At 44.8% G+C, this 23,331-nt stretch overlaps 1 protein-coding gene across 3 annotated transcripts; it reads left to right on the top strand.

The window, feature by feature from the left end:
* Positions 1 to 3,273: 3,273 nt before the first annotated feature.
* On the top strand, positions 3,274 to 15,101 carry KCNV1 (potassium voltage-gated channel modifier subfamily V member 1). 3 transcript variants are annotated; one of them, XM_088675842.1, is made up of 4 exons: positions 3,274 to 3,835; positions 7,231 to 7,743; positions 9,038 to 9,564; positions 13,987 to 15,101. In XM_088675842.1, the coding sequence occupies exons 2-4, from the start codon at positions 7,262 to 7,264 to the stop codon at positions 14,496 to 14,498; spliced, it is 1,521 nt and encodes a 506-aa protein (XP_088531968.1). In that variant the 5' UTR covers positions 3,274 to 3,835; positions 7,231 to 7,261; the 3' UTR covers positions 14,499 to 15,101. The 3 variants fall into 3 exon arrangements, with proteins under 3 accessions (XP_088531968.1, XP_034981381.1, XP_088531969.1); XM_035125490.3 differs by having other exon boundaries at positions 3,300 to 3,785; XM_088675843.1 differs by having other exon boundaries at positions 3,658 to 3,993.
* Positions 15,102 to 23,331: the final 8,230 nt, after the last annotated feature.

The following is a 23,331-nucleotide window of genomic DNA, read 5'->3' as shown; positions in this document are numbered from 1 at the left end:
TGCACCACCCAATCTCTGAGCAGTTTGAGATTCCTGGGGTTCTAGGCGCTCACCCAGGGTTCAATTTCCTTGGAACAAGCAACAGTAGAGACTGCCGTGACTTTATGATACATGGTTTATTTACACATATATACAACATGAGCCTATGGTGGAGGGGTCCACAGCATCAACACCCCAAGAGGGTCTTGCTTCTCCCATAGCCACAGCCTTGAATCCCTCCAAAAACAGGCATGGCTTTGTCTCTCAGCTGCCCAACCTGCAGCTTCTAACTTCTAGCTCACACACCTCAACTCTGGCTTTTGCTTTTCTAACTAACGGGTAGCTTTGGTTTCTGGCACAGAGCCACTTCCTTTGTTACCTTAATGACCCATACTTGGGCCATTACCTCACCAGGAAGCTAGCCAGTAATTGAATCCATGCTGGATCCAGGAATGAGAAGGAGGCTCAGGCATACAGTCTATTCCCCACCCCACCCCCCGGCAAAAACAAACAAACCACAGGCACAGACTCCAGCTATCTGGGAAAAAAAAACAGTCAGTGGCGCTTCCTGCTGACTGACTTAAGGTATGAATTTGTTTAGTCCTCTGCTTTGGGGATGAATGAACCATCTGCTTATATCCTCTGTGAATAACTGGAAAGGCAGAGCAGATGTTTCTGGGTCTCCCAGAGAGTTGTAAAGCGTTGTAGCAGCTGATGCTCCTTTTATCTCCAGAGATCAGAAGGGAAGCACCTTCTCGCGTCTGATCCCTGGGAACACCAGGGAGCAGGGCTGAAATCGGGACAGAATTTCCAGCGAAGCGACCTAGCTCAAATTTGCATCCAAGCATAAATTTCAAAGACAGTTTATCCAAATTTGAATTGTTCTGTCATATTTGCACCAGATAAATCCTGTTTGTGTCATCCCAGAAGTGAGCCCCGCCGAGTTTAATGGGACTTACTCCTGGCTACGTGCGTAAATAACTGCAGCCTCAGTTATGAATGCTGTTGAATTTTAAAACTTTAGAAAAACGGGGTGTACAGGTCTGTTAGTCATTACCACACCAGAAAAAGCTGCATGGTTTGAGTCTATTTTGACACTAGTCCTGGGGAAGGGAAACTTTTTCAGCCTGAGACACATTCCCTACTAGACAACCTTTGAGTGACCTCTTCTGCCAGAGGCAAAAGCAAGCAGAGAAAGAAAGAAAAATGTGAATTTTACCTTGTGGAATTACCTTGGGAGAACCAAAGGCTAAGGAGTGAACCCTATACAAATCTGCAGTGGAGTCCCTAAGACGGTTGGATGGTGTCTTGTACACCTTCTTCTGGCAATTCCTGCAGCCAAGCTGGTGCCAAACGTATTGCTCTGCTTTCATTGGACCACATTAGGAAGGCTGAGAGGAGGGTATTGTCTTCTGGGCAGCCCAGGACCTCCATACACAATGTCCGGGCTTGTGCTCCAGGGAGATCACTCCGGTGCTGTTAACACAGTGGTTTGACTGCACCTTCAGAGGCACACTCCATTATCTCCTAAGATAGACAGATAGATGCCAACAACTATAGGCTTGTTTCTACACACATACATCTCCGTCTTCCATCCAGACAAGCAAAGAGGCACTATCAGAGTTCAGGAACACATTCCAGTCAGGCCAAAGTACCCAAGAAGGTGAGCAGTGTGGCTAGGAAGGGATGTGGCTTAAAGAGAGTCCCGTAGACCAAATAAATAAGTCATTCACCTGCGGAGCTTGTAGCCAGGGCTGCAGCAACAAATAGCTGTGCAAGCCATTGGGAGGCGGAGACATGAGAGGGGATCAGAGGAGAGAGGGAAGGAAAGGACAGAGGCCAGTGTTGCCCACGGCACTCCTGAGCATCATTCAAGGCACCCCAGGGTGACAAAACACACTGGATGAAAAAAACTGCTCTCGTCCATGAAAGCTCCATGTTATTTTTTACATTTTTTTTAATGCTGCTGTTGTTTTTGCTGCAACAGACTCACAGGGTTGTCCTTCTCAAAAGTAATAGCACATGTTTAATGATAGTTTATTTGTCTTAAATGAGAAGCCATCATTGAGAAGTAATCAAGATACTATTTCTCTTGTGTCTTGTATTTTAGAGTGCTAGTGGCAAGAAAAAGGGGCAAGAAACAAGAGGAGGAAATGAACATTAAAGGTCTATTAAAGTAGGGCTGAACTTTCTCTCTTTGTGCTATAATAATTGAGGAGCCAAACCTTTGGCAGATCTGCCAGGATGAGCAGTTTAGGGTGCAGCAGAGCTCCAGGTCAGTCAGCTGATTTCCCTGGAATTAAGTCTGCAGCCCTGGCTCTGCCCAATCCCAAAAGGGACATGGCAGGTACAGGACCAGAGGGGCTGGATCCAAAGCCCTTCCAGCACAGGCAGGTGACTCGGGAACCCACTGCTTACCTTCCCTCTGCCAGTCTTAGGCAGACCGGCAGCCCCACTGCTGAATGGAATTTTACACCAGTTTGTGTGTGTGTGTGTGTGTGTGTGTGTGTGTGTGTGTGTGTGTGTGTGTGCACGCGCGTGTGCATAGGGTTGCTTTCTCAGAGACTGTCAGCATGAAAAAAAAAATGGAACTGGCTTCATCCTTGGGTATTAGACTAGCACAGTAGGAAGCTTTAACTGCTGCCAGATCGCAATCATAAAGTTCATAATGAACTTGGCGAGATCCACTTCCATGAAAACATTCATCATTCATAAGCTGCAAGGCTGCCATGCTGGGCAATCTTCCTTGGGAAGATAAGTTCCACTGGACTCCTCGGGTTGGATTTGAAGATGTAAGGGTGTCATTTCGATGGGCCTGCTCCAGGCTTGACTAAGGACACTTTCAGACTGCCACTATTTTGAAGGTGGGCTTCAACTGTCCATAAGCAATTTGAGGTTGCACAATTAAAGTGGGGTTTGGTGCTATATTACCGCAAACCCACTCTCCCTCCCCTGCCCCCCCAAAACCCACACACTTTTGTGATAGAGAAAGTGATGAAAGCAGTGTGTAGGGCAGCAACTGTGAGATCCTATCATCTCCCAACCCAATCGGAATAAAAGCTCAATAAACAGTCATGTTCCCAGCAAACCTTGTGCAAACAAATCAGGATGAATACCGGTATCTAATAAATTTTATCTGAAAGCAACCCAAGTCTGGATCCCATTGATTTCATTGGTGCCAGCTCCGTGCACGAGCCACGAGGAAGCCCGGCTCCCATTGGTTTCAAGCTCACTGGGTGACCTTGGGCTGTTCACAGTCTCTCAGCATAACCCAGAGCACAATGTTTTTGTGAGGACAAAATGGGGAGGAAATGAACCATGTACACCTCCTTGGAAGAGATGTGGGATCTAAACGCAATAGTCCCTGCTCCATGCATGACCAAATCTGGATCCAAGTCAGCACGCAAGCGAAGGAGCTGCCAAACTACAGAGTACTCGGGGAACAAACTTTTCTGTAGGGCGCTCAGCCGGCTGCGGGTTCCTCAGCTCTGGCGAGACCCTTTTCCTTCCTAAGCACGCGACTCCCGTTCCAGAGTCTTTTAAAGATGTCCCGGGTGATGAACCCCACCCTTCTCTCGCTGTCACCTCGGAGCTGCGCTCTGATTTGCTCGTGCGCTTGCTCACGCGCCTAACCAAGAAGCGCTGCCCAGAAGTTGGCGAGCCACAGGCGCCGGCGGCAGAGCGCGCTTGTGCGCAGAGAAGCGCGGAGCTGGCGAGCCTTCCGCCCTTAAAAGCGAGCGCCAGCCGGGGAAGGCGCGGAGAGCTGTAGCCCTGCGATGTGCCCGGAGCAGCACGAGTGGAGGCAGGTAAGGGGGCGTGGCTCTTGAACCTTGAAGGCGATGCCTGGCTGGAATAGGTGAGCTCCTGTCCTGTCAATCCATCAGAGTTGCTTCTGTGTGTCGCGCTTCTTGGGTTTATTTCGCAGGGATTCGGCGGGGGTCTTCGAGGGCGCAACCTTATGCATGCTTACTCGGAAGTAAGCGTCATTGTGCTGAATGAGGGGCTTACTTGCAGGTTAGTGTGCATGAGATTGCAGGCTCATCTGTCTTTACCGTCCTAGATACTCTGGATTTTTGTTTTTATATATATTGTGTTAACACTGAAAACAAGCATATATATATGCTTGTTTTCAGCGTTAACACTTGGTTTCGAGATGATGGCTCCAATGCCATTTGGTGTTCACATCGTATGTGTGCTTGCAAAGGCAGAGTAAGTCCTATTAAAATCAGTGGAACTTGCTTCCAAGTAAACGTGCAGAGGAATGTGGTACTGAATCATAGAATTGTAGAGTTGGAAGGGACCACAAGGGTCATGTTGTCCAACACCCTGCAATGCAGGAATCTTTTGCCCAATGTGGGGCTCAAACCCACAACCCTGAGATTAAGAGTCTCATGCTCTACTGACTGAGGTATCACAGGGGGGGTTGGTGGATGATTATTGACCTGGTGTTTGGGCAGAGTGTTGAACTTGGACTAAAGAGATCCATGCTCTGACGCTGTGCCAGTCCCACACTCTCAGGCTAACCTACCTTACAGGGTTGTTGTTGTTGTTGTTGTAAGGATAAAATGGGGAAAGCAGTGTGATCGGTGTATAGCACCTTGAACTCCTTGGAGGAAAGGTGGGGTATAAATGCATGTAATGATAATTAAATTAAGATATTGTGAATTGCTTCACAGCTGTGTATAATAATAGTAATTATTATTAATAATACAACTCTAGTATCCTGTGCACAGGTAGGGGAAGGGCTCTAGCTCACTGGTGAAGCACCTGCCTTTCATGAAAAGGTTCCGAGGTTCAACCCCTGGCATCTCAAGATAGGGTTCGAAGTGTCCCTTGGACAGCTGCTGCTACTCAGCGTAGATAATGCTGGGCTAGATGGATGAAAGGCCTTACAGTCAGTGTAAGGCAGCTTCCTGCGTTCTTGCCAGTTGCTTATTTTTAAGATTCTTGGAGAAACAAAACACAATTGGTAGGCTGGTGATATAAACTGATGAAGGGATATGCTGATTCAAATGCACATTTTATTAGCATATAAATGCACATTTAATGCTGCACTAATTATTATTATTGCTGCTGCTGCATAGTATTTGATGTTGCATATTATTATTAAGGAGTTTTTAATTGTTGCACTAATAATCATGGGGTATCTAAAGTTGCACTAAGTGATGGACATACCAACCAACCCCCCCTCTCAAAAAAGAGAGAACAGTTTGTAATCTACAGAACGGGTAGAGAATGTGAAGGACTAATTGGCGTATTTGTTTTAATTTTTCAAGTGCCACGGATGTAAATTGCAGCTCTGCTCCTTGCCAGTTCCTTGCCAAGATTAATTGAAAAACCCATGGAAGAAGCAAGTCCTGTTGTGTTTAATAGGGCTTATTCCTAGATTAAGTGTGCAGAGGATTGCAGACTAAATGTTGAAAAGGAAACTGCCTCATATTAAACAAAATTCCAGTGAGGAAACCTAATGTGTACAGATAGACTGGCCAATGCCATTGTTTTGATTGCCGGCCAATAGAACCAGTGATAATGAGCTTTCTTCTTTCAAGGGATCTTGTGAGTGGTCATCCCTAAATGTCATGGCTTGCGACTTCTCTGCACTTGTACTTTTAGTGAAGCATTTCCCAGAAGTTGCTTTGGGTTCAGAATAATAACGGGAAGGAGGGGTCATCATATTTTGTTAGGCAAGCAGCCACCTGGTAAGGTACCTTGTTCTCCCAGGCTCTAGCATGCTGTACGAGCTGAGAACCAGGTGGTGTAGAAGGACCAGTATGGGGAATCTGTGGCCCTCCAAATGTTGCAGAACTCCAGCTCCCATCAGCCCCAGCTAGGAGTCACTGTTCTTTATTTGTTTATATGCTGCTTATCAGCCCAAAAGGCTTCCAAGCAGTTTACAACTATAAAATCAAGTATAAAAGCATTACATACTTAAAATACACAGTAACAATTCCATTAAGACTTTAGAACCTCCTTAATTAGGATGTACAATATAGGAGCTAGCACAACTGTTAAAACAATTAAAACAATAAAATCAGATGTTCAGTTTAGGGAATTGTGTGCTTAAACAGGTGTGTCTTCAGGGGCCGGCGGAATGCCACTATTGATGGGGCCTCTCATATTTCAACAGCGAGGGCATTCCCCAACACTGGTGCTGCCGGTGAAAAAGCCCAATAATCATCAGGCTGTGAGAAATCTAACCAGGTTCCATTCACTGATTGTAGTGCCCTTACCAGGCAGTGGGAAGAAAGATGGTTTTTCAGGCAACCTAGTCCAGGTTTAGGGCTTTGTATGTAAGTAGCAGAACCTTAAAACTGGCTTGGTTAAAACTGGTTTTGTGCCAGTCACTGCATCTCTGCTTAACCTGCCCTGCTGTGTTGGACATTTAGTCATAAAAAAGTTACTTTCATATCTAGCATCTTATGGTTCCATACCAACTTTGAGTAACCTATAAAACTGGTGCAAAAAACCCAACCCTCCGCATTCTATACCCAGAGAGATTATATTATGAAGACGGAACAATATTTATAAATTTCAAATATTTGGATCTCAAACCTTACGGTTAGTGGCCAGTTGGTTCTATTTACTACAGGAAAGGACATAAAAGTTACAAACCTGAGCAACTTGATATCCTACTAGACTTGTTTACTTATTTCTGCCACCATAGTGGCTAGCTACACACACACCCTCACCTTAAAAGAAAACCCTTTATTTCTTCTGATCCTGAAATCTGTACTGTGCAGTGAGGAATGGGTTCTGCTGTTGCAGCATTGGATGAAACCCAATTTAAAAAAGCATCAAAGGGTGAGAGAAATTTAAAAACCACAACAACATCCAGCTGGAAAGACTTGTTGAAACAAAAAATGCCTTCCATTGTTTCCAGAAACTACAAATAGTGGGTGTTTGTTGTATCTCAACAAGGATGCAGTTCCACAAAACAGGGGCAGACACAGAGAAGGCCCTGCTCAGAATGGGCTTCTGATAATTTTGGTACTTTTTTTGTAGAACACAGTGATCTGGTGGGTATGTGAGGGGGTAAGGTGATATCTCAGGCAGACTGCATCTGAGCTGCATAGCGCCTTGTATGTTAGCACCAAAATCTTGACCCAGTAGCAGATTGGCAGCCACTGCAGATCTTGCAGACAAAGTGCTACATGAGGAATTGAGGAACCGGAAAAAAACAATGCATAATTGTTTGTTCTGTTGCTTTGCCCCAGCATGGGCTCTTTGACTTGCATGTGTCATTTTCTCTAGGAGAGAGAAGGCTGCCTCTGGCAGCTGAAGAATGAAGTCCCCTCCTTGCTGCCTGTCCCTTTCTTCAGGAGCATCTGGAGAGGAGCTGGGTGAGAGCACGTCCTTTGGATCTGTGGAGTCCAGTGTCTTCTGTAGTGAGGAGGAGCCGGGAACCTTGCTGCGGCCGGTGGCCCCGTCCTTGGACTGTATCACAGTCAATGTGGGAGGGGCCCGCTTTGTGCTGTCCCAGAAAAAGCTGTCCTGCTACCCGGACACCCGCCTGGGCAAGCTGGCTGTAGTGGTGTCAGCTGCCCGGGACGTTGCCTCTAGCCTCCTGGATCTCTGTGATGATGCCAATTTGGTGGAGAATGAATATTTCTTTGATCGGAGCTCTCAGGCATTTAGTTACATCCATAATTATTACCAGACGGGCCGGCTGCACGTGATGGATCAGCTCTGTGCACTTTCCTTCCTGCAGGAGATCCAGTATTGGGGCCTGGATGAGCTCAGCATTGACTCTTGCTGCAGGGACAGGTGGGTAATCGATGGGGCCATGGGCCCAAATCCAGTAGGGTTGGGGAAGGCTTCAGTAGGGTGTTGTAGATTAATTCTGCAGTTGAGGTAAGCACAGATGAAGGGAATTAAGATGAGGTGCTGGCCTGGGTGCCACTGATGTGAATTCCTGCCGCCTAGGCAAGGCAGCAGCTGGACAGAAAATGATGGCAGTGGTTGAGTTTTGTATTGAAGTAATCCAGTTTAGTTGCCCAGGGCCTTTTTGTGTACTTGGAAAGGGGGTGGAAGTTGGGGTTGTGGGTGAGCCCACTACAGAAGGGCTCACAGGGGGTGGGGGTGGCAGGGTGAGATGCTGGGGGGGGGCAACTCCAACACTGTTTCCCCCCCAGAAATAATCACTGGGTATACCAATAATAATAATAATACTTTATTATTTATACCCCACCCATCTGGCTGGTTTCCCCAACCACTCTGGGCGGCTCCCAATGGAATATTAAACAGAATAAAACTTCAAACATTAAAATCTTCCCTAAACAGGGCTGCCTTCAGGTCTCTTCTATAAGTCAGATAGGTGTTTATTTCCTTGACATCTGATGGGAGGGTGGTGCCACTATTGAGAAGGCCCTTTGCCTGCTTCCCTGTAACCTTGCAGTGAGGGAACCATCAGAAGGTCCTCAAAGCTGGACCTCAGTGTCCAGGCTGAACGACGGGGGTGGAGACGCTCATTCAGGTATACTGGGCTGAGGCAGGCTAATGCAGAAACAGGTTCCTCTTGGGATTAAATTACGGTTACCAGATTCCCCCCCCCCAATGAATCCGGGGAAACTTTTCAACTTCAATTGATTTTGTATGGGGACTGATTTGTAAATCCAGGGACTGTCCCCGGGAAACAGGGACATCTGGTAACCTTAGATTAAATGAATATATGATCTAAAGCAGGGACGGCTAGGTGTGGCTCTCTGGATGTTGATGAGCTACAAATCCCATCAGCCCTGGCAATTAGCCATACTGGTTGGAGCTGATGGGAGCTGTAGTCCAACACACCTGGAGGGCCACTGGTTAGCCACCCCTGTTTTTAAGGCAGACTTGATATGCAGCACGGAGGACCTGAGGTTCATTTTAGGTTTGTCCCTTTTGCTGATCATCCGGCTTCACAGCTCTGAGATTCGCAAGAGCACATCTTGAAGTTTGTGGCTGCTGTCTTTTTGCATATGTAATTGAAGTTGGTTGTGGTGGTGCACATGCTGCCCCATGTGTTTGCATTTGTTTCAGATGTAATATAGTGTCACATTTTGTGCTTCGCTGCCCTGCACAGGTACTTCAGGAGGAAGGAACTGAGCGAAGCCTTGGATATCAAGAAAGAAGCTGAAGCCCTCGATGCCCAAGAAGAGGAAGAGGACTTCTCCGGGAGCCTCTGCCCCAGATTCAGGCAAAAGCTTTGGGAGGTATTGGAAAAACCTGCGTCTTCCATCGCTGCCAGGACTTTTGGCACCATCTCCATGGCCTTTGTCATCATCTCTATTGCCAACATGGCCCTCATCTCTGTGGAACTCAGCTGGCTGCCACCACAGCTCCTTGATATCCTGGAGTACGTGTGTATTGCCTGGTTCACAGGAGAGTTTATCCTGCGTTTCCTGTGCACACAGAAGAAATTCTACTTCATACGGAGTGTAGCAAACATCATAGACCTGCTGGCCATTTTGCCCTTCTACATCACTCTGGTAGTGGAGAGCTTGCGTGGCAGACACAGCTCCCAGGAGCTGGAAAACATGGGACGTATTGTTCAGGTCTTAAGGCTGCTGAGGGGTCTGCGCATGCTGAAGTTGGGCCGGCATTCAACAGGTAAATCTACATCGTGTAGGAAACTCTTGGGGAAATTGATTCATTTGTGGTTCTACATAAGGGGAGAATTTTAAGAAACTCAGGTGAGAAGCTGACTTCCAAATGAGCAGAGGCCCACAACATGAGACTGGCCCCATGTTGCAAGCTAAACTTTGTAGCCACCAAACCCCAGACAGACCCTTCCCCAGCATCATTTCCAAGGCAAGCAGGTGACTGTACATATCCCAGTCCATCAGTCTTCATGTGGAACTCTGGGAATTGGAGCTCTGGAAGGGGCAACAGGGGTCTCCTAACAACTCTCAGCACCCTTGACAAACTACAGCTCCCAGAAGTCTTTGGGGAAGCCACAACTGTTTGAAAGTCGTATCTGGGAATTTCACTTTTGCGGGGGGTGGTGGTGGTGGTGTGTGTGTATAAAAGTGTAAAAGTGTATTCAATCATGTTGGCATCCTGAAGTGGTACAGTCCAGAAATTATGTTATTACCCCAACATAGATTAATTGGACCATCATGCTAGAAACTCCCTCTAATCACTTCTCCTAACCTTTTCATCACCCCCCTATATAAGCTAGTTTGGTTGCCTGCCAGTTTCATTGTCAACAGTGAGTAAACTGGCAAGGGTCAGAGATGCCCTGCTATCAGCATTGCATTAAAGGTAAAGGTAAAGGGACCCCTGACCATTAGGTCTAGTCGTGGCCGACTCTGGGGTTGTGCGCTCATCTCGCATTATTGGCCGAGGGAGCCGGCGTATAGCTTCCAGGTCATGTGGCCAGCATGACAAAGCCGCTTCTGGCAAACCAGAGCAGCACATGGAAACGCCGTTTACCTTCCCGCTGTAGCGGTTCCTATTTATCTACTTGCATTTTGACGTGCTTTCGAACTGCTAGGTTGGCAGGAGCTGGGACAAAGCAACGGGAGCTCACCCCGTCACAGGGATTCGAACCGCCGACCTTCTGATCAGCAAGCCCTAGGCTCAGTGGTTTAACCACAGCGCCACCTGGGTCCCTAGCATTGCATTACTATTCAAAATAAAACTGGATTCATATCTGCAAACATTTGCCTAGAGGGGGTTGCCTGTATGAACACGGCTATTCTAAATTTATAATGCTCTGTTCACTTCTTTTATTCTTGAACAGATCAGACTGGAAAGTCATAGCAGCAAGGCTGTGCTTGCAGCTGATTGGCTCAAATGTTGCCTCAGATGAATCTGTTGTTGCAACATGTTTCCCACTTCCTCAAATGGAGAGAAATCCCAGATTGGTTTCCTTTTGTTGGCAGAGCACTGGAGGCTTCCTTTTGGAATATATACATGGCAGAAGATAGGGCAAACTCCCAAAACTGTGCCCCCAATTTCATCTGATTTGGGCTTCCAAAAACGCTCTCACCTATCACTTACTTTACCTGTTTTATTTGCTGAATGTATATAGCTGCTTCATAAGTTCCAGGAGACTCAGAAAACTATGTAAAACTGTTAAAGATACTGAAACACTCAAACATATAGAATCATAGAGTTGGAAGAGACCACAAGGGCCATCCAGTCCAACCCCCTGCCAAGCAGGAAACACCATCAAAGCATTCTTGAAATATGGCTGTCAAGCCTCTGTTTAAAGACCTCCAAAGAAGGAGACTCCATGTGTTTCTTTCTCACACACACTTATTGCAGCCAACCTCTGGCTATCTAATTCAGAAAAGATGCCAGCTTCCAGGAGAAAACCTTCTAACAATAGGTCCCCATTGATGAGTTGTAAATAAACTGAGCATCATTGAACTGTTAACAAAGCAATGGCCTTCCAGCATCTGTAATTTCTTTTATTTTCAGATTCATTCCCGTTTGTAACATATTGCAGGAAGAAAGAGAGAGGAAAGAAACTTTTATGTCCATATAACATATGTGATCTATGTTAGTCACGGGTGCCATGAAAGATAAAAGAGTCCTCTTTCCTTGCTGGCCCCGTGGAATAATCAATTTTTACTCATCCTAGGAGATGAGAATTTATTTAAAGAGACATTGAGGAATAATGAGATTGAGTAAGGGCAGAAGAAACTTGCTGGTATCCAAGCCAGTGGCAAAATGGCAATGAACTCTTATGGTGAGGACTTCCACCCACAATGCATCCTGGTGTTAAAGAGTCCATGTATTGTGTTAGAACAGGCATCCCCAAACTTTGGCCCTCCAGATGTTTTGGCCTACAACTCCCATGACCCCTAGCTAACAGGACCAGTTGTCGGGGAAGATGGGATCGTAGTCCAAAACATCTGGAGGGCCTAAGTTTGAGGATGCCTGCATTAGAACATAACACCACTCTTGCAGGCAAGTTATACTTGCTACTCCACCAGACTAGCATAAGTTATAGAAAGTGCTAACTTGACACATCTTGACACTACGGCATATTGTTTTTATGTCATACATAGACTGATGGATCACCAGCTCTTGAGTTGTTCCATCTTTGAAGAAACATGGAGAAGACTTGACATAGAAAACAGTCAATTTGTATTTTAAACAACTGACATGTGCCATTAAAATGGCTTTCACGAGAGACCATAAATTTGGTGCTATGCATTGCAAGCCTCTTTGTGCTTGGAAGGAACCCCATCAAGTTCAATGAGACTAACTCCCAGATGTCTGTATAGGACTGCATCCTTTTAATATGAGGGTTGAGGCTGCTCTTACACATGCATGTACATAAATTGCAGCTGTGTGAAGTACCTCAATCGAACAGAATCTTGTTTTGATGTGAGGCTAGTTGATATGAAAGGGGTTTGGGGGGTGGGGGGAGGCGCCAGAACTGGTGATAATAAAGCTATAGTCCTGAGCTCATACAGTTGGCAGTTATCCACCTCTAAAATTCATTATTTCAGATACATTTAGTATTGAGGTACAGAAGATTAATGTCAGCTCTTGCACGCAGGAAGTGATTCTCAAGTACAAAATTTGGAGAGATGACTGTAAGCAGTATCACTTACTTAAGGACTTCAGTAGAACTCAGATGGATCCTGAGTCAACAAACTAAATATGAGCCAACAGCGTGGTGCTGCTTTAAAAGGGCAAATGCTAATGTGGGTTATACAGAAGGTACTGCATCCAAGGCATGGGAAGAAATTGTTCTACTCTACTGAGTGCTGGTTGATTCCCAGCTACATAAGGATACTGAATATGTTTTGTTTTGTTGAGAGAGAATAGCAGGGCTGAATTTGTTGGAAGAATTGTTCTATTCGTTCAGACCCCATGTCCAACCTCTCCAAATGCATTTTCCTTCCTCTTTTGCTATATTGGGCCTCCTCCCCTAATAAATACTGGGTGAGATGAGAGCACTTTTTCAACCCAAGGGCTACATCCACTCCTGAGGACCACATGCCAGTGGTGGGTGGGACCAGAGGCAAAAGTGGGTGGAGAAATAAATTTGTACCGTAGTTTCTGCATGCACACCTCTCTATCCTCCATCCAGGCAAGCAAGTGGCTTGATCAGAAGTCAAGGATACATTCTAGCCACGGAAAAGCATGCAAAGCAGGGACACTGAGGAAAGGAGCCAGGAAAAGGAGGCTTGTGTCCTAGAGAGAGTTTTGAGGGCCTGACAGAAAGACCTAGAGAACCACATTTGGCCTCTGAGCCACCTCAAACCTAGGGAAATATTTGTACCAGGGACTGTTCTCCCTGTTCAAGTGGGCTTTAGTTCAACCCCTACTGCTCACATGACCACAGCTTTGCTCAAGGCCTCTCTATCCCACTCCACTACTGGTCCTGTTTAGCTTGTCTCACTGTTGCCCTTGCAGAACACAGCAGGGAGGAGGATGAGGACAAAACTAGAATTATGGGGCTCAGCTGTCATTGATGCAGGTTCCACCTACTGCTGGCATCCCAGCCATCCACCCTACAAGTCCCAGGGGCATCAGGCTTCAGGGAATCCTATCCTTCCCATGGTGGGAGCCAAGAAGCAGATAAACAAAAAACGGTTCTTACCAAGTAATTTATTCAACTATGCACAGAGAGAGCTGAAGGAATGCATTCTAACTAGGATAATGCCATTGCTCCGAGTAAAGTCCCACCCCCTCCGTCTCTTCTACTGTACGTCACACCTAATGTGAGCTTTCTGTTCTACTACCCTCAGTGCATGCCTGGTCCTGGGAGAGGGAAGGTCAGGAATGCTTTCCAAAGACACTGAGTCTGTCAGCTGTCTCTCCCCTGGTGCTGCTTCTTCCTGCTGTTCCTCTTTCAATATTTCCAAGATTCTCCCCTCTGCAGTCTCTGAACTATGCCCTTCTGCAAACCACTGTTCTAAATCTATAGTGTCCTCCTGTTCTTGGGAAGGTTCAAGAGAAGGGGGGGTCTCCACCATTCCTCCTCAGTCCAGCCCCTGAGAAGGGGGTACCAGCCACCAAAGATGGAGGCTGTGACCTGAACTGAAATCCTCTCTTGCATTGCAGGTTTGCGGTCCCTGGGCATGACCATTGCCCAGTGCTATGAAGAGGTTGGCATGCTCCTGCTTTTCCTCTCTGTGGGCATCTCCATCTTCTCCACCATGGAGTTCTTTGTCGAGCAAGGTGTCCACGGCACAACCTTCACAAGTGTGCCCTGTGCTTGGTGGTGGGCTACGACATCCATGACGACAGTTGGCTACGGAGACATTAGGCCGGACACAACCATCGGCAAGATAGTGGCGTTCGTGTGTATATTGTCGGGAATTCTCATTCTGGCTTTGCCGATAGCCATCATCAATGACCGCTTTTCTGCCTGCTACTTCACACTGAAGATAAAGGAAGCTGCTCTCCGACAGCGTGAAGCCTTAAAGAAGCTCACAAAGAACATGTCCAACGATTGCACCGTCAATGTTAATTTGCGCGACGTCTATGCTCGAAGTGTCATGGATGTGCTGAGGCTAAAAGGCCGTGACAGAACAAGCACTAGGAGCAGTGGTGGTGATGAATTTTGGTTTTGATTTCTTTAAAAAACAAAACAGCATAAGGCAGGGGTAGCCAATGTAGTACTGTCCAGATATTGTTAGACTACAGCACCTATAATTTTATTACCATTGGCAATGTTTGCTGGGACTGATGGGAGTTGTAATCCAACAACTTCTAAAGAACACTACACTGTTTAAAATGTGTGTCTAATGTTTTGTCAGCCTTGATCATAAATGCTGTGTTGAATACGAGGCTAATAATTGTTTCATGTTCTCCCCTATTAAATTTCCCTTTCCAGGTTTCTGAGCATATGACAACAATTACCCTAACCCAAAGGCTTATTAAAAGCAAAAACTCTCAGGTTATACTGACTCTTACCATTTAGATCAGTGTTTCCCAACCTTGTGCCTCCAGCTGTTTTCGGACTACCATTCCCATCATTCCTGACCACTGGTCTTGCTAGCTAGGGATGATGGGAGTTGTAGTCCCAAAACATCTGGAGGCACAAGGTTGGGAAACACTGATTTAGATCATTCATTAGAATAAAATGGCAGATACATCTACATAAAACAATGTTTCGGTCATTTGGTAATAGTTCTTATGCTTGCTTTAATATGAAAAAATAAAGTATTAGCAAAATGAAAGTTGTACTGTTTTGTTTTATATTTTAAAGAGTTTAAAAAAATAGCAAGAGATGAGGAGCCTTTACAGTTGTGCACAGTAGCCAATTTGAGACATGATTTAGTCCAGGCATCCCCAAACTTCGGCCCTCCAGATGTTTTGGACTACAATTCCCATCATCCCTGACCACTGGCCATGTTAGCAAGGGATCATGGGAGTTGTAGGCCAAAACATCTGGAGGGCCGCAGTTTGGGGATGCCTGATTTAGTCCATCACAGAGATGGGGGACTCAGCTTCTCTCAATCTCATCTACCCTTTTGAGGAAAGTCATTCTTATAGCCTAATTCAGATGTGAAGAACCCAAGATGCTCCAGATGTTCTTGAACTCCAACCAGTAGTGCCTGGGAACTGCGGGGGGGAAAGGCAGGCATCCCTTCAACAGGCAGAGCCAACTAATTCTAAATTTTGGTGCCTCCCAGCATGGCCAATAGTCAGAGATGATGGAAGTTAAATATTCCAACAACATCCAGAGGACTACTGGTCTCCCGTTCCTGCTCTGACATTTGCCATAGTGACTTTCACAATGCATATCTGAAACCCTGCTCCCTCACACACCACACAAATACTTACATTCTAATCCTGTGCACAGATACTGGGGAGTAAGATCCACGTTGTCATTTACTCGCAAGATAGAATTGCAGCTTTAAACAATCACAGAGTTGGAAGGGACCCTGAGGATCATCGAGCCCAACTCCCTGCAATGGAGGAATATGCAGTGGTCCCATACAGGGAATGAACCTGAAACCTTGGCATTAGCAGTACCACACAATCAAAATGGGGGTGTAGGAGATTGTGCTGTAGGAGACATCCACATCGTACATTTAAAGCATGTGGTTCTCCAGCCAAAGTCCCTTGAGGACTGCAGTTTGTACCTTTCTGAGGGGTAATTCCCAGCACCCTTAAACTACAGTTCCCAAGATTCTTGGGTGTTGGGGGGGGGGAGAGTCATGTGCTTTAAATGTATGGTGCAGATGTGACCTCAGAGCAGGTAGGGCTCTGAAATGATCATTGTGGTTTAATAGATCTGAGCTTCTGTTTTGCATATGATTATAGATGTATTTCCTGCACTGGTTTGCACTAATGTCGAACTCTATATGCGCTTAATAATTGATACAGGGCTGTTTAGCAGCTCTGAGTTACTCTCTAACATCAGTGGGACAAGAGGGTGCCTCTTTTTCTTTGTGGCTCACATGTCATCGACCCTCTTCTTATCAAGTCCCCGGCCAGACAGCTGATGAATGCATTCAGAAACAGTAGCAATTTATATGTTAACGTTGATGCCCACTGGCACACCGTCAATGGTATCATCTGCTGGCATTTCCATTCCGAGGCCTGCGGCGGCGCGTGTTGTTGCTTGGTTTCCACTCTGTGCATAGGGACGTTGTCAGCACAACTGAGTCCATAAATTAGCTGTGCCTTCTGGATCTCCTTACTGCCAGGACACAAATAGGATCTTGTGACACACCTGTGCTAAGACACTGAAAAAACAACAACTGCTCTTCATGTACATTTGCAGGCAAATAGGATGAACTGTGCCATACGGACTCATTCACAACATACATTTAAAGAACTACCTATCTAAGAACTATCTAAGGTATCTAACTGTTGGAGATGTAACAGGGGTAATGCTTCTCTAAAACATATGTCCTTTCATTGTCCTACATTGAAAGCTTTTTGGCAGAAGGTAACTGAAACTATTTTACAGAACTGTACGGAACAACCTTACATTTACAGAGCAAAATACCGTCTTGAATTATATACTCAGCACATGTTGTTGTTGTTTAGTCATTTAGTCGTGTCCGACTCTTCGTGACCCCATGGACCATAGCACGCCAGGCACTCCTGTCTTCTACTGCCTCCCGCAGTTTGGTCAAACTCATGTTTGTAGCTTCGAGAACACTGTCCAACCATCTCGTCCTCTGTCATCCTCTTCTCCTAGTGCCCTCAATCTTTCCCAACATCAGGGTCTTTTCCAAGGATTCTTCTCTTCTCATGTATTGGAGCCTCAGCTTCATGATCTGTCCTTCCAGTGAGCACTCAGGGCTGATTTCCTTAAGAATGGATAGGTTTGATCTTCTTGCAGTCCATGGGACTCAGCACATGGAACCTTACAAAAGGACAATATGAGTGGACTCTCCATGCCCTCACTACAACAAAAAGACTGATACTGATGAACTGGAAAAATAAAAATGTGGCTTCCTTCTACAATTGGATTGAAGACTTATACAAACTCACAACATATGAACAACTTGCATATAAACGCAGACTTGCCATGGACAAATTCAATGATATTTGGAATCCATTCTTACAAATTCTGTAACAGGTTAAGATCTGGTGAAGTACAATAACAACTTTGTAAAATATACAGTTTTGGGTTTCCCCCCTCCCCTCTTTATTTTCCCTTCTGCATGGGTTCTGTTTCTCTTCTTCTTTTCTCTTTTATTTACGTCTCACCATGTTTAGTGCACATATAATTATGTAATTTTTGAATTTTCAATAAAGATGTTGAGAGAGGGGGGAGAGAGAGAGAGGGAGAGAGAGAGAGAGAGAGAGAGAGAGAGAGAGAAAGAAAGAAAGAAAGAAAGAAAGAAAGAAAGAAAGAAAGAAAGAAAGAAAGAAAGAGAAACTACCATTCCACTTTAAACACTCGTCGCTCCTCCTAAATAATTCTGGGAGCTAGAGTTTTGTTAAGGGCGCTGAGATCCCCTATTCCATGCCCAGAGCTACAATTCCAGAGTGGTTTAATAATCAATCCCTCTTTGCATGGACTCTGGGAATTGTAGCTGAATGAGGGGAATGGAGGTTTCCTAACATCACTCATCACCCGTAACAAATTCCCAGGGTTCTTTGGGAAAGTCATCAACTGTTTAAAATGCTTTAAATCTATGAAGGTGGCTTAAGTTAAACAAATGAGACCTGCAGCCCCCCCAGGTGTCCCTATTTTCCAGGGACAGTCCCAGAGTTACCATTTCTGATACTGTAAGCCTTGATTCGGAAAGATCAATGTGCTTTAAATGCACCCTGTGTACCCAGCCAGAAAGAGAGAGCGCTATCAATTGGCTGTAGCCAAAGCATTTTGGAGTGTAGGCTCTTTCTCTGAGGCTTTGCTGCCTTTTAGGAGCACTCTTCGCTTCCACTCACGCTCTGCCCTGTTATCTGTAAACAAATCAATTACTGCAATATGTCATGTGTCTCCACTGCTCTCATTCAAAGAGAAATAAATCTGGCAATGCAGCTCTTCAACACAGCAATAGAAGGCATGCTTTATGTGCAAAAGGTCCCTAGAACCTGCAGTCAAAAGGACCAGGAACAAGTGATATGAAAGACCATTCTCTGCCTCCAACCCTGCAGAGCTGATGATGCCAGTAGGAGCAAGCAATACTGTTCTAGATGGACAAATATTCTAACCTGGTATAAAATAGGTCCTACAATCCAGGAACTTGGGGAAGAGGGTATATGTTATACTTTTTTTAAAAAAAGGCATAGGGTGTTATATTCTGTGCACAAACAAAAGGCCGGCATCTATACCACCTGATGCCCTCCAGATACTTTAAGATACAATTCCCATAAACCCTAACCATGGGGCATGTTTAAACTCAAATCCAAAGTAACTGGGGGGTGGTAGGTTAGGGAATGCTGAGCTAGACTGATCTAGCTCAACTCATGCACAAAAGGAAAATTTTGCAAAATGAACGCATTGGTTGCTTATTCGCATCGTTCCCAGAGAGCCAGTGTGGTGTAGTGGTTAAGAGTGGTAGACTCGTAATCTGGGGAGCCGGGTTCGCGTCTCCGCTCCTCCACATGCAGCTGCTGGGTGACCTTGGGCCAGTCACACTTCTCTGAAGTCTCTCAGCCCCACCTACCTCACAGGGTGTCTGTTGTGGGGGAGGAAGGGAAAGGAGAATGTTAGCCACTTTGAGACTCCTTCAGGTAGTGATAAAGCGGGATATCAAATCCAAACTCTTCTTCTTCATCATCTAGTTCAGCAGCAAATTCACAACTTGCACACTCAACTTCTTGCAGGTGATAGGGATGAAATGCACAGATTCCCATAATCCCGCCCCTGCACAAAATATTCCAGATTTTGTTGTGGGGAATGACAGTGTGCGTAAAACCCGATAATGGATCGCGATCTAGATTTCTCAATACTCAGACTCTCATCCTGCATCAGGAATCACATCTAAGGAATCCCTGATGGATGGCCAGCCAACCTCTGTTTAAAAAACCTCCCGGGAAGGAGAGTCCAGTACCTTCTGAACAGTTCCACTGTCAAACAGCTCATCACAGCCAGAAAGTTCTTCCTGGTGTTTAGTCAGAATCTCCTTTCTTGTAATTTGAACTCACTGGTTCTGATCCTACCTTCTGGCATTACACAAAATGGCTGCTGCTGGAGAATTAGTGGAAGGTAAAGAAAAATTGTTGACTAAGATGTATCACCTCCTGTTAGACTGGAACACAAAAGACGAGGTGACAAAAGAGTGCATGATGAAGTGGGCAGTGGATTTGGGTCATAATATTAACATCGATCAATGGCATAATTTGTGGAACCATCAAATCAAATTCACTGCATGCACAATATTGAAAGAAAACATCATGAAAATGTTGTATAGGTGGCACCTAACGCCCGTCAAATTAGCAAAAATCTATAAGACAAACAGTAAAAAATGCTGGAAATGTAATAACAAAGACGGAGATTTCTACCATATGTGGTAGTTGTGCGATAGGGTAAAAGTTTTCTGGGAATCAATATATAATGAATTGAAAAGGTTATTGCGTTATACCTTCCCAAAAAAAACCAGAAGAAATGTTACTGGGAATATTGGGAAGAGAAATAAAAAAAGGAGGACCAAAAACTTTTCATGTACGCCACCATGGCAGCAAGAGTCATACTGGCCCAAAGGTGGAAGACATCAGAAATCCCAACTGTAGATGATTGGAGGGAGAAAATGACAGAATATTCAGAGTTGGCAAGGCTGACAGGAAGAATAAGAGACCAAAATATTCTATTTGTAGAATATTTGAAGGAATACTGTAAAATTTGAAAACACCAGTAGGTTTACTTTAAAATACAACAAGGATACATTTAGCCACTGTCATAAAGGTATACAGTATGTGAAATTGATGTAAGACAAAGACAGGCAAGAAAGAGAAAAGCACCGAAACCTGAAAGTTTGAAAAATAAAACCAAGAGAGAGGAAAGAGGAAGTCAAGTTCGAAAGAACAAGTTTAGAAGAAAAACTATATAGGAAAGAAAAGAGAGGTAAATAAGGTATGACACATGGTATTATTTGTAAAATATTTTTTATTTGAGAAATGTTTACATTATTTCTTTTTTCTGTATGAATTAACTTTTATTTGTGTATTTGATTATCTGTTTAATAAATAAAAGCAATAAAAATTTAAAAAATGGCTGCTGTTGGTTGCCCAAACTCAGATCATCCAAGGGACCCTATTTTCCAGGGACATCCCTGATTTAGAGAAGCCGTCCCAGTTTCTGATTTGATCCTGGAATATCCCACTTGTCCTTAGGATGTCCCTATTTTCATCAGATAAATGTTGGAGGGTATGGAGTTATCCAATCCTCAAGCTGTCTGAAGGCAATCCTGTATAGAGAAGTTTTTTTAAAATGTTTTATTATGTTTTCATATATGTTGGAAACTGCCCAGAGTGGCTGGGGCAACCCAGTAAGATGTGTGGGGTATAAATAGTAAAATTATCATTGTGGAACGGGACATCCCTTTTTTCATTCGAGAAATGTTGGAGGGTATGCTATGCAAACTTTGTGAAAATATAGAAGGAAAACAGGTAAACTATCAACAGAGACCCCTCCATATTGCATTCATCAACTCTTGCTACAGCCAAATAAGAGCAGAGAAAATGACGTCAGCAACTGCAATTTTGTAAGCAAGCCATTTAAAAAGCTGCCTGGAATCTAATTATATTGTCTAAAGGTTGTTGCCCAAAGCTGTGGTAATATTGTTACCACAGAAACCTCAACTTGTTAACCATACTGTACTGTATGTGAATCTTTCTCTAGCAACTAGAATTAAAGCCATGATGGAATATATTTATTTGCTGCTTAAAAAAATAAAAATAAGACCAGTACCCTGTTCTCATAGTGGCCAAACAGATTCATTGGCTGTGGTTTGAGGAAAGCTCCAAAGATAGAGAAGATTCAGTTAGAGAGACCTGGGGGCCACATTTGTCTCCCAGTTCTAAGGCTATCCACCCCTGCACTAGATTGATAAATAGTCTAACCTGGTGTAAGACAGTTTCCTGTCTACCATAATGTTGGTGTTCATACTATGAAAACAAAGAAGCATTTACATTCTATGTTTGCTCCATCCATCCATAATGAAGGTAAGTTCCTCGAAGCTAAAACTTGAAGGTAAGTTTCAAAACTGCCATGCTTTTGAATAAATTCACATTTTCTTCTTAAAGGTAAATGCTACAGCTTTTTTAAAGTTAAGTACTTCAAAAAGAAGTGGCCAGATGAGTGACTTATGTAGATTATTAGTAGCAATCAGCAATCACTGTTGCCGTTCCCTTGCCCCCTCCAAAAACAGTGCTTGTCAAGCTAAAAAGCTGTTTGAGCTTCATCTAATACTGCTGTAGGGACACTGAGAAATAAGTGTCTGTATATGGGCAGGGACACCCAACTCCCTAGAGACTTCAATCTACTCACAGAATAAAAACCTGGCAGTGATCTACCCATTTTCTTGGAGGAAAGTCGAAGTTGTTGACCTTTTTTTTGGGGGGGGGGGTTTCAGGTCAAAGTTGTTGAGCTTTTCCAGGGAAGAAATTTGACCTTTTGGAGGGGTATATGGCATGTAATAAAATTACAGGGTGTGCAATTATTGTAGAATAATGAGTAAGTTAGTGGGTGGGTGGGTGGGTGGGTGGGTGTGACCATGGACAGTTCCCAGGACCCAGGTGGCGCTGTGGGTTAAACCACAGAGTCTAGGGCTTGCTGATCAGAAGGTCGGAGGTTCGAATCCCCGCGACGGGGTGAGCTCCCATTGCTTGGTCCCAGCTCCTGCCAACCTACGTAGCAGTTTGAAAGCACATCAAAGTGCAAGTAGATAAATAGGTACCGCTCCAGTGGGAAGGTAAGCGGCATTTCCGTGCACTGCTCTGGTTCACCAGAAGCAGCTTTGTCATGCTGGCCACATGACCCGGAAGCTGTCTGCGGACAAACGCTGGCTCCCTCGGCCTATAGAGCAAGATGAGCGCCGCAACCCCAGAGTCGGTCACGACTGGACCTGATGGTCAGGGGTACCTTTACCTTTACCTTTAGTTAGTGGGTGGGTGGGTGTGACCATGGACAGTTCAGGATGCAAGCACCTCTTTCTGCTGTGATGGCCAACAACTTTAAAAGAGAATTCAAAAAATTCATGGAGGATAGGATACTTGCTATGATCTTATGAGTGTCAATACCAGGATTTAAGTGCCTGAATCTCTATAGCTTCCTTTAATGGACATAGCAAAAGGCCACAAATAATTAATTTGCTTAAGAAAGACATTTAATTTTCCATTCCCTGGCAACTAAGTAACAAATAATTAATACCTAGGTCATTGAAAAAGAAAAACCACTAAACAGGAAACATGGGGAATTTTGAATCCACCCACAACCTTTACATACCTGCCAAGTTGCTGTCCGAGAAATAAGGGACCAGGCCAGGAGTAGCAGATCGGAAGTAGCGCTGCCGCCATTTTGGAACTGGGCGGGGCATGCTCAGAAGTGACTTTTGATGCTGCTCTGCCCAGTTCCAAAATGGCTGCAGTGCGACTTCTGGCGCGACGGCCATTTTGGAACTGGGCAAAGCAGCATCAAAAGTCACTTCTGAGCATGCTCCGCCCAGTTTCAAAATGGCCACCATGCCAGAATAAACGGGGGGAAACAAAAAAAATCCGATTTTTCAGCTAGGAACAGCTGGGAAAACGGGGATTTCCCGGGGAATATGGGAGACTTGGCAGCTATGAACCTTTAATGCAATTAATGAAAACTGCATCTAAGCGGGCCTTCATAAAAGTAGTTAAAAGCAAGCATAGTTTTTGAAATGGTTTCCAATTACTTTGGAATATAATTGTCATAATAAGAGTGCTCCAAAGCAAAGCTAAAACATTATATAAAACCTGCCAGATGGGAATGGTACGGTACCATAACAGAAATTGCAAATGAAATCA

Source organism: Zootoca vivipara, chromosome 8 (assembly GCF_965207765.1).
Source record: "Zootoca vivipara chromosome 8, rZooViv2.hap1.1, whole genome shotgun sequence".
Lineage (NCBI taxonomy): Eukaryota > Metazoa > Chordata > Lepidosauria > Squamata > Lacertidae > Zootoca > Zootoca vivipara.
This window is presented reverse-complemented; position numbering and strand designations above follow the sequence as displayed.

Coding starts and splice junctions, on each gene's coding strand:
- KCNV1 (XM_088675842.1), top strand. CDS start 7,262: ATGAAGTCCCCTCCTTGCTGCCTGTCCCTTTCTTCAGGAGCATCTGGA. Junction 7,744..9,037: donor GACTCTTGCTGCAGGGACAG/GTGGGTAATCGA, acceptor TGCCCTGCACAG/GTACTTCAGGAGGAAGGAAC. Junction 9,565..13,986: donor GTTGGGCCGGCATTCAACAG/GTAAATCTACAT, acceptor CTTGCATTGCAG/GTTTGCGGTCCCTGGGCATG.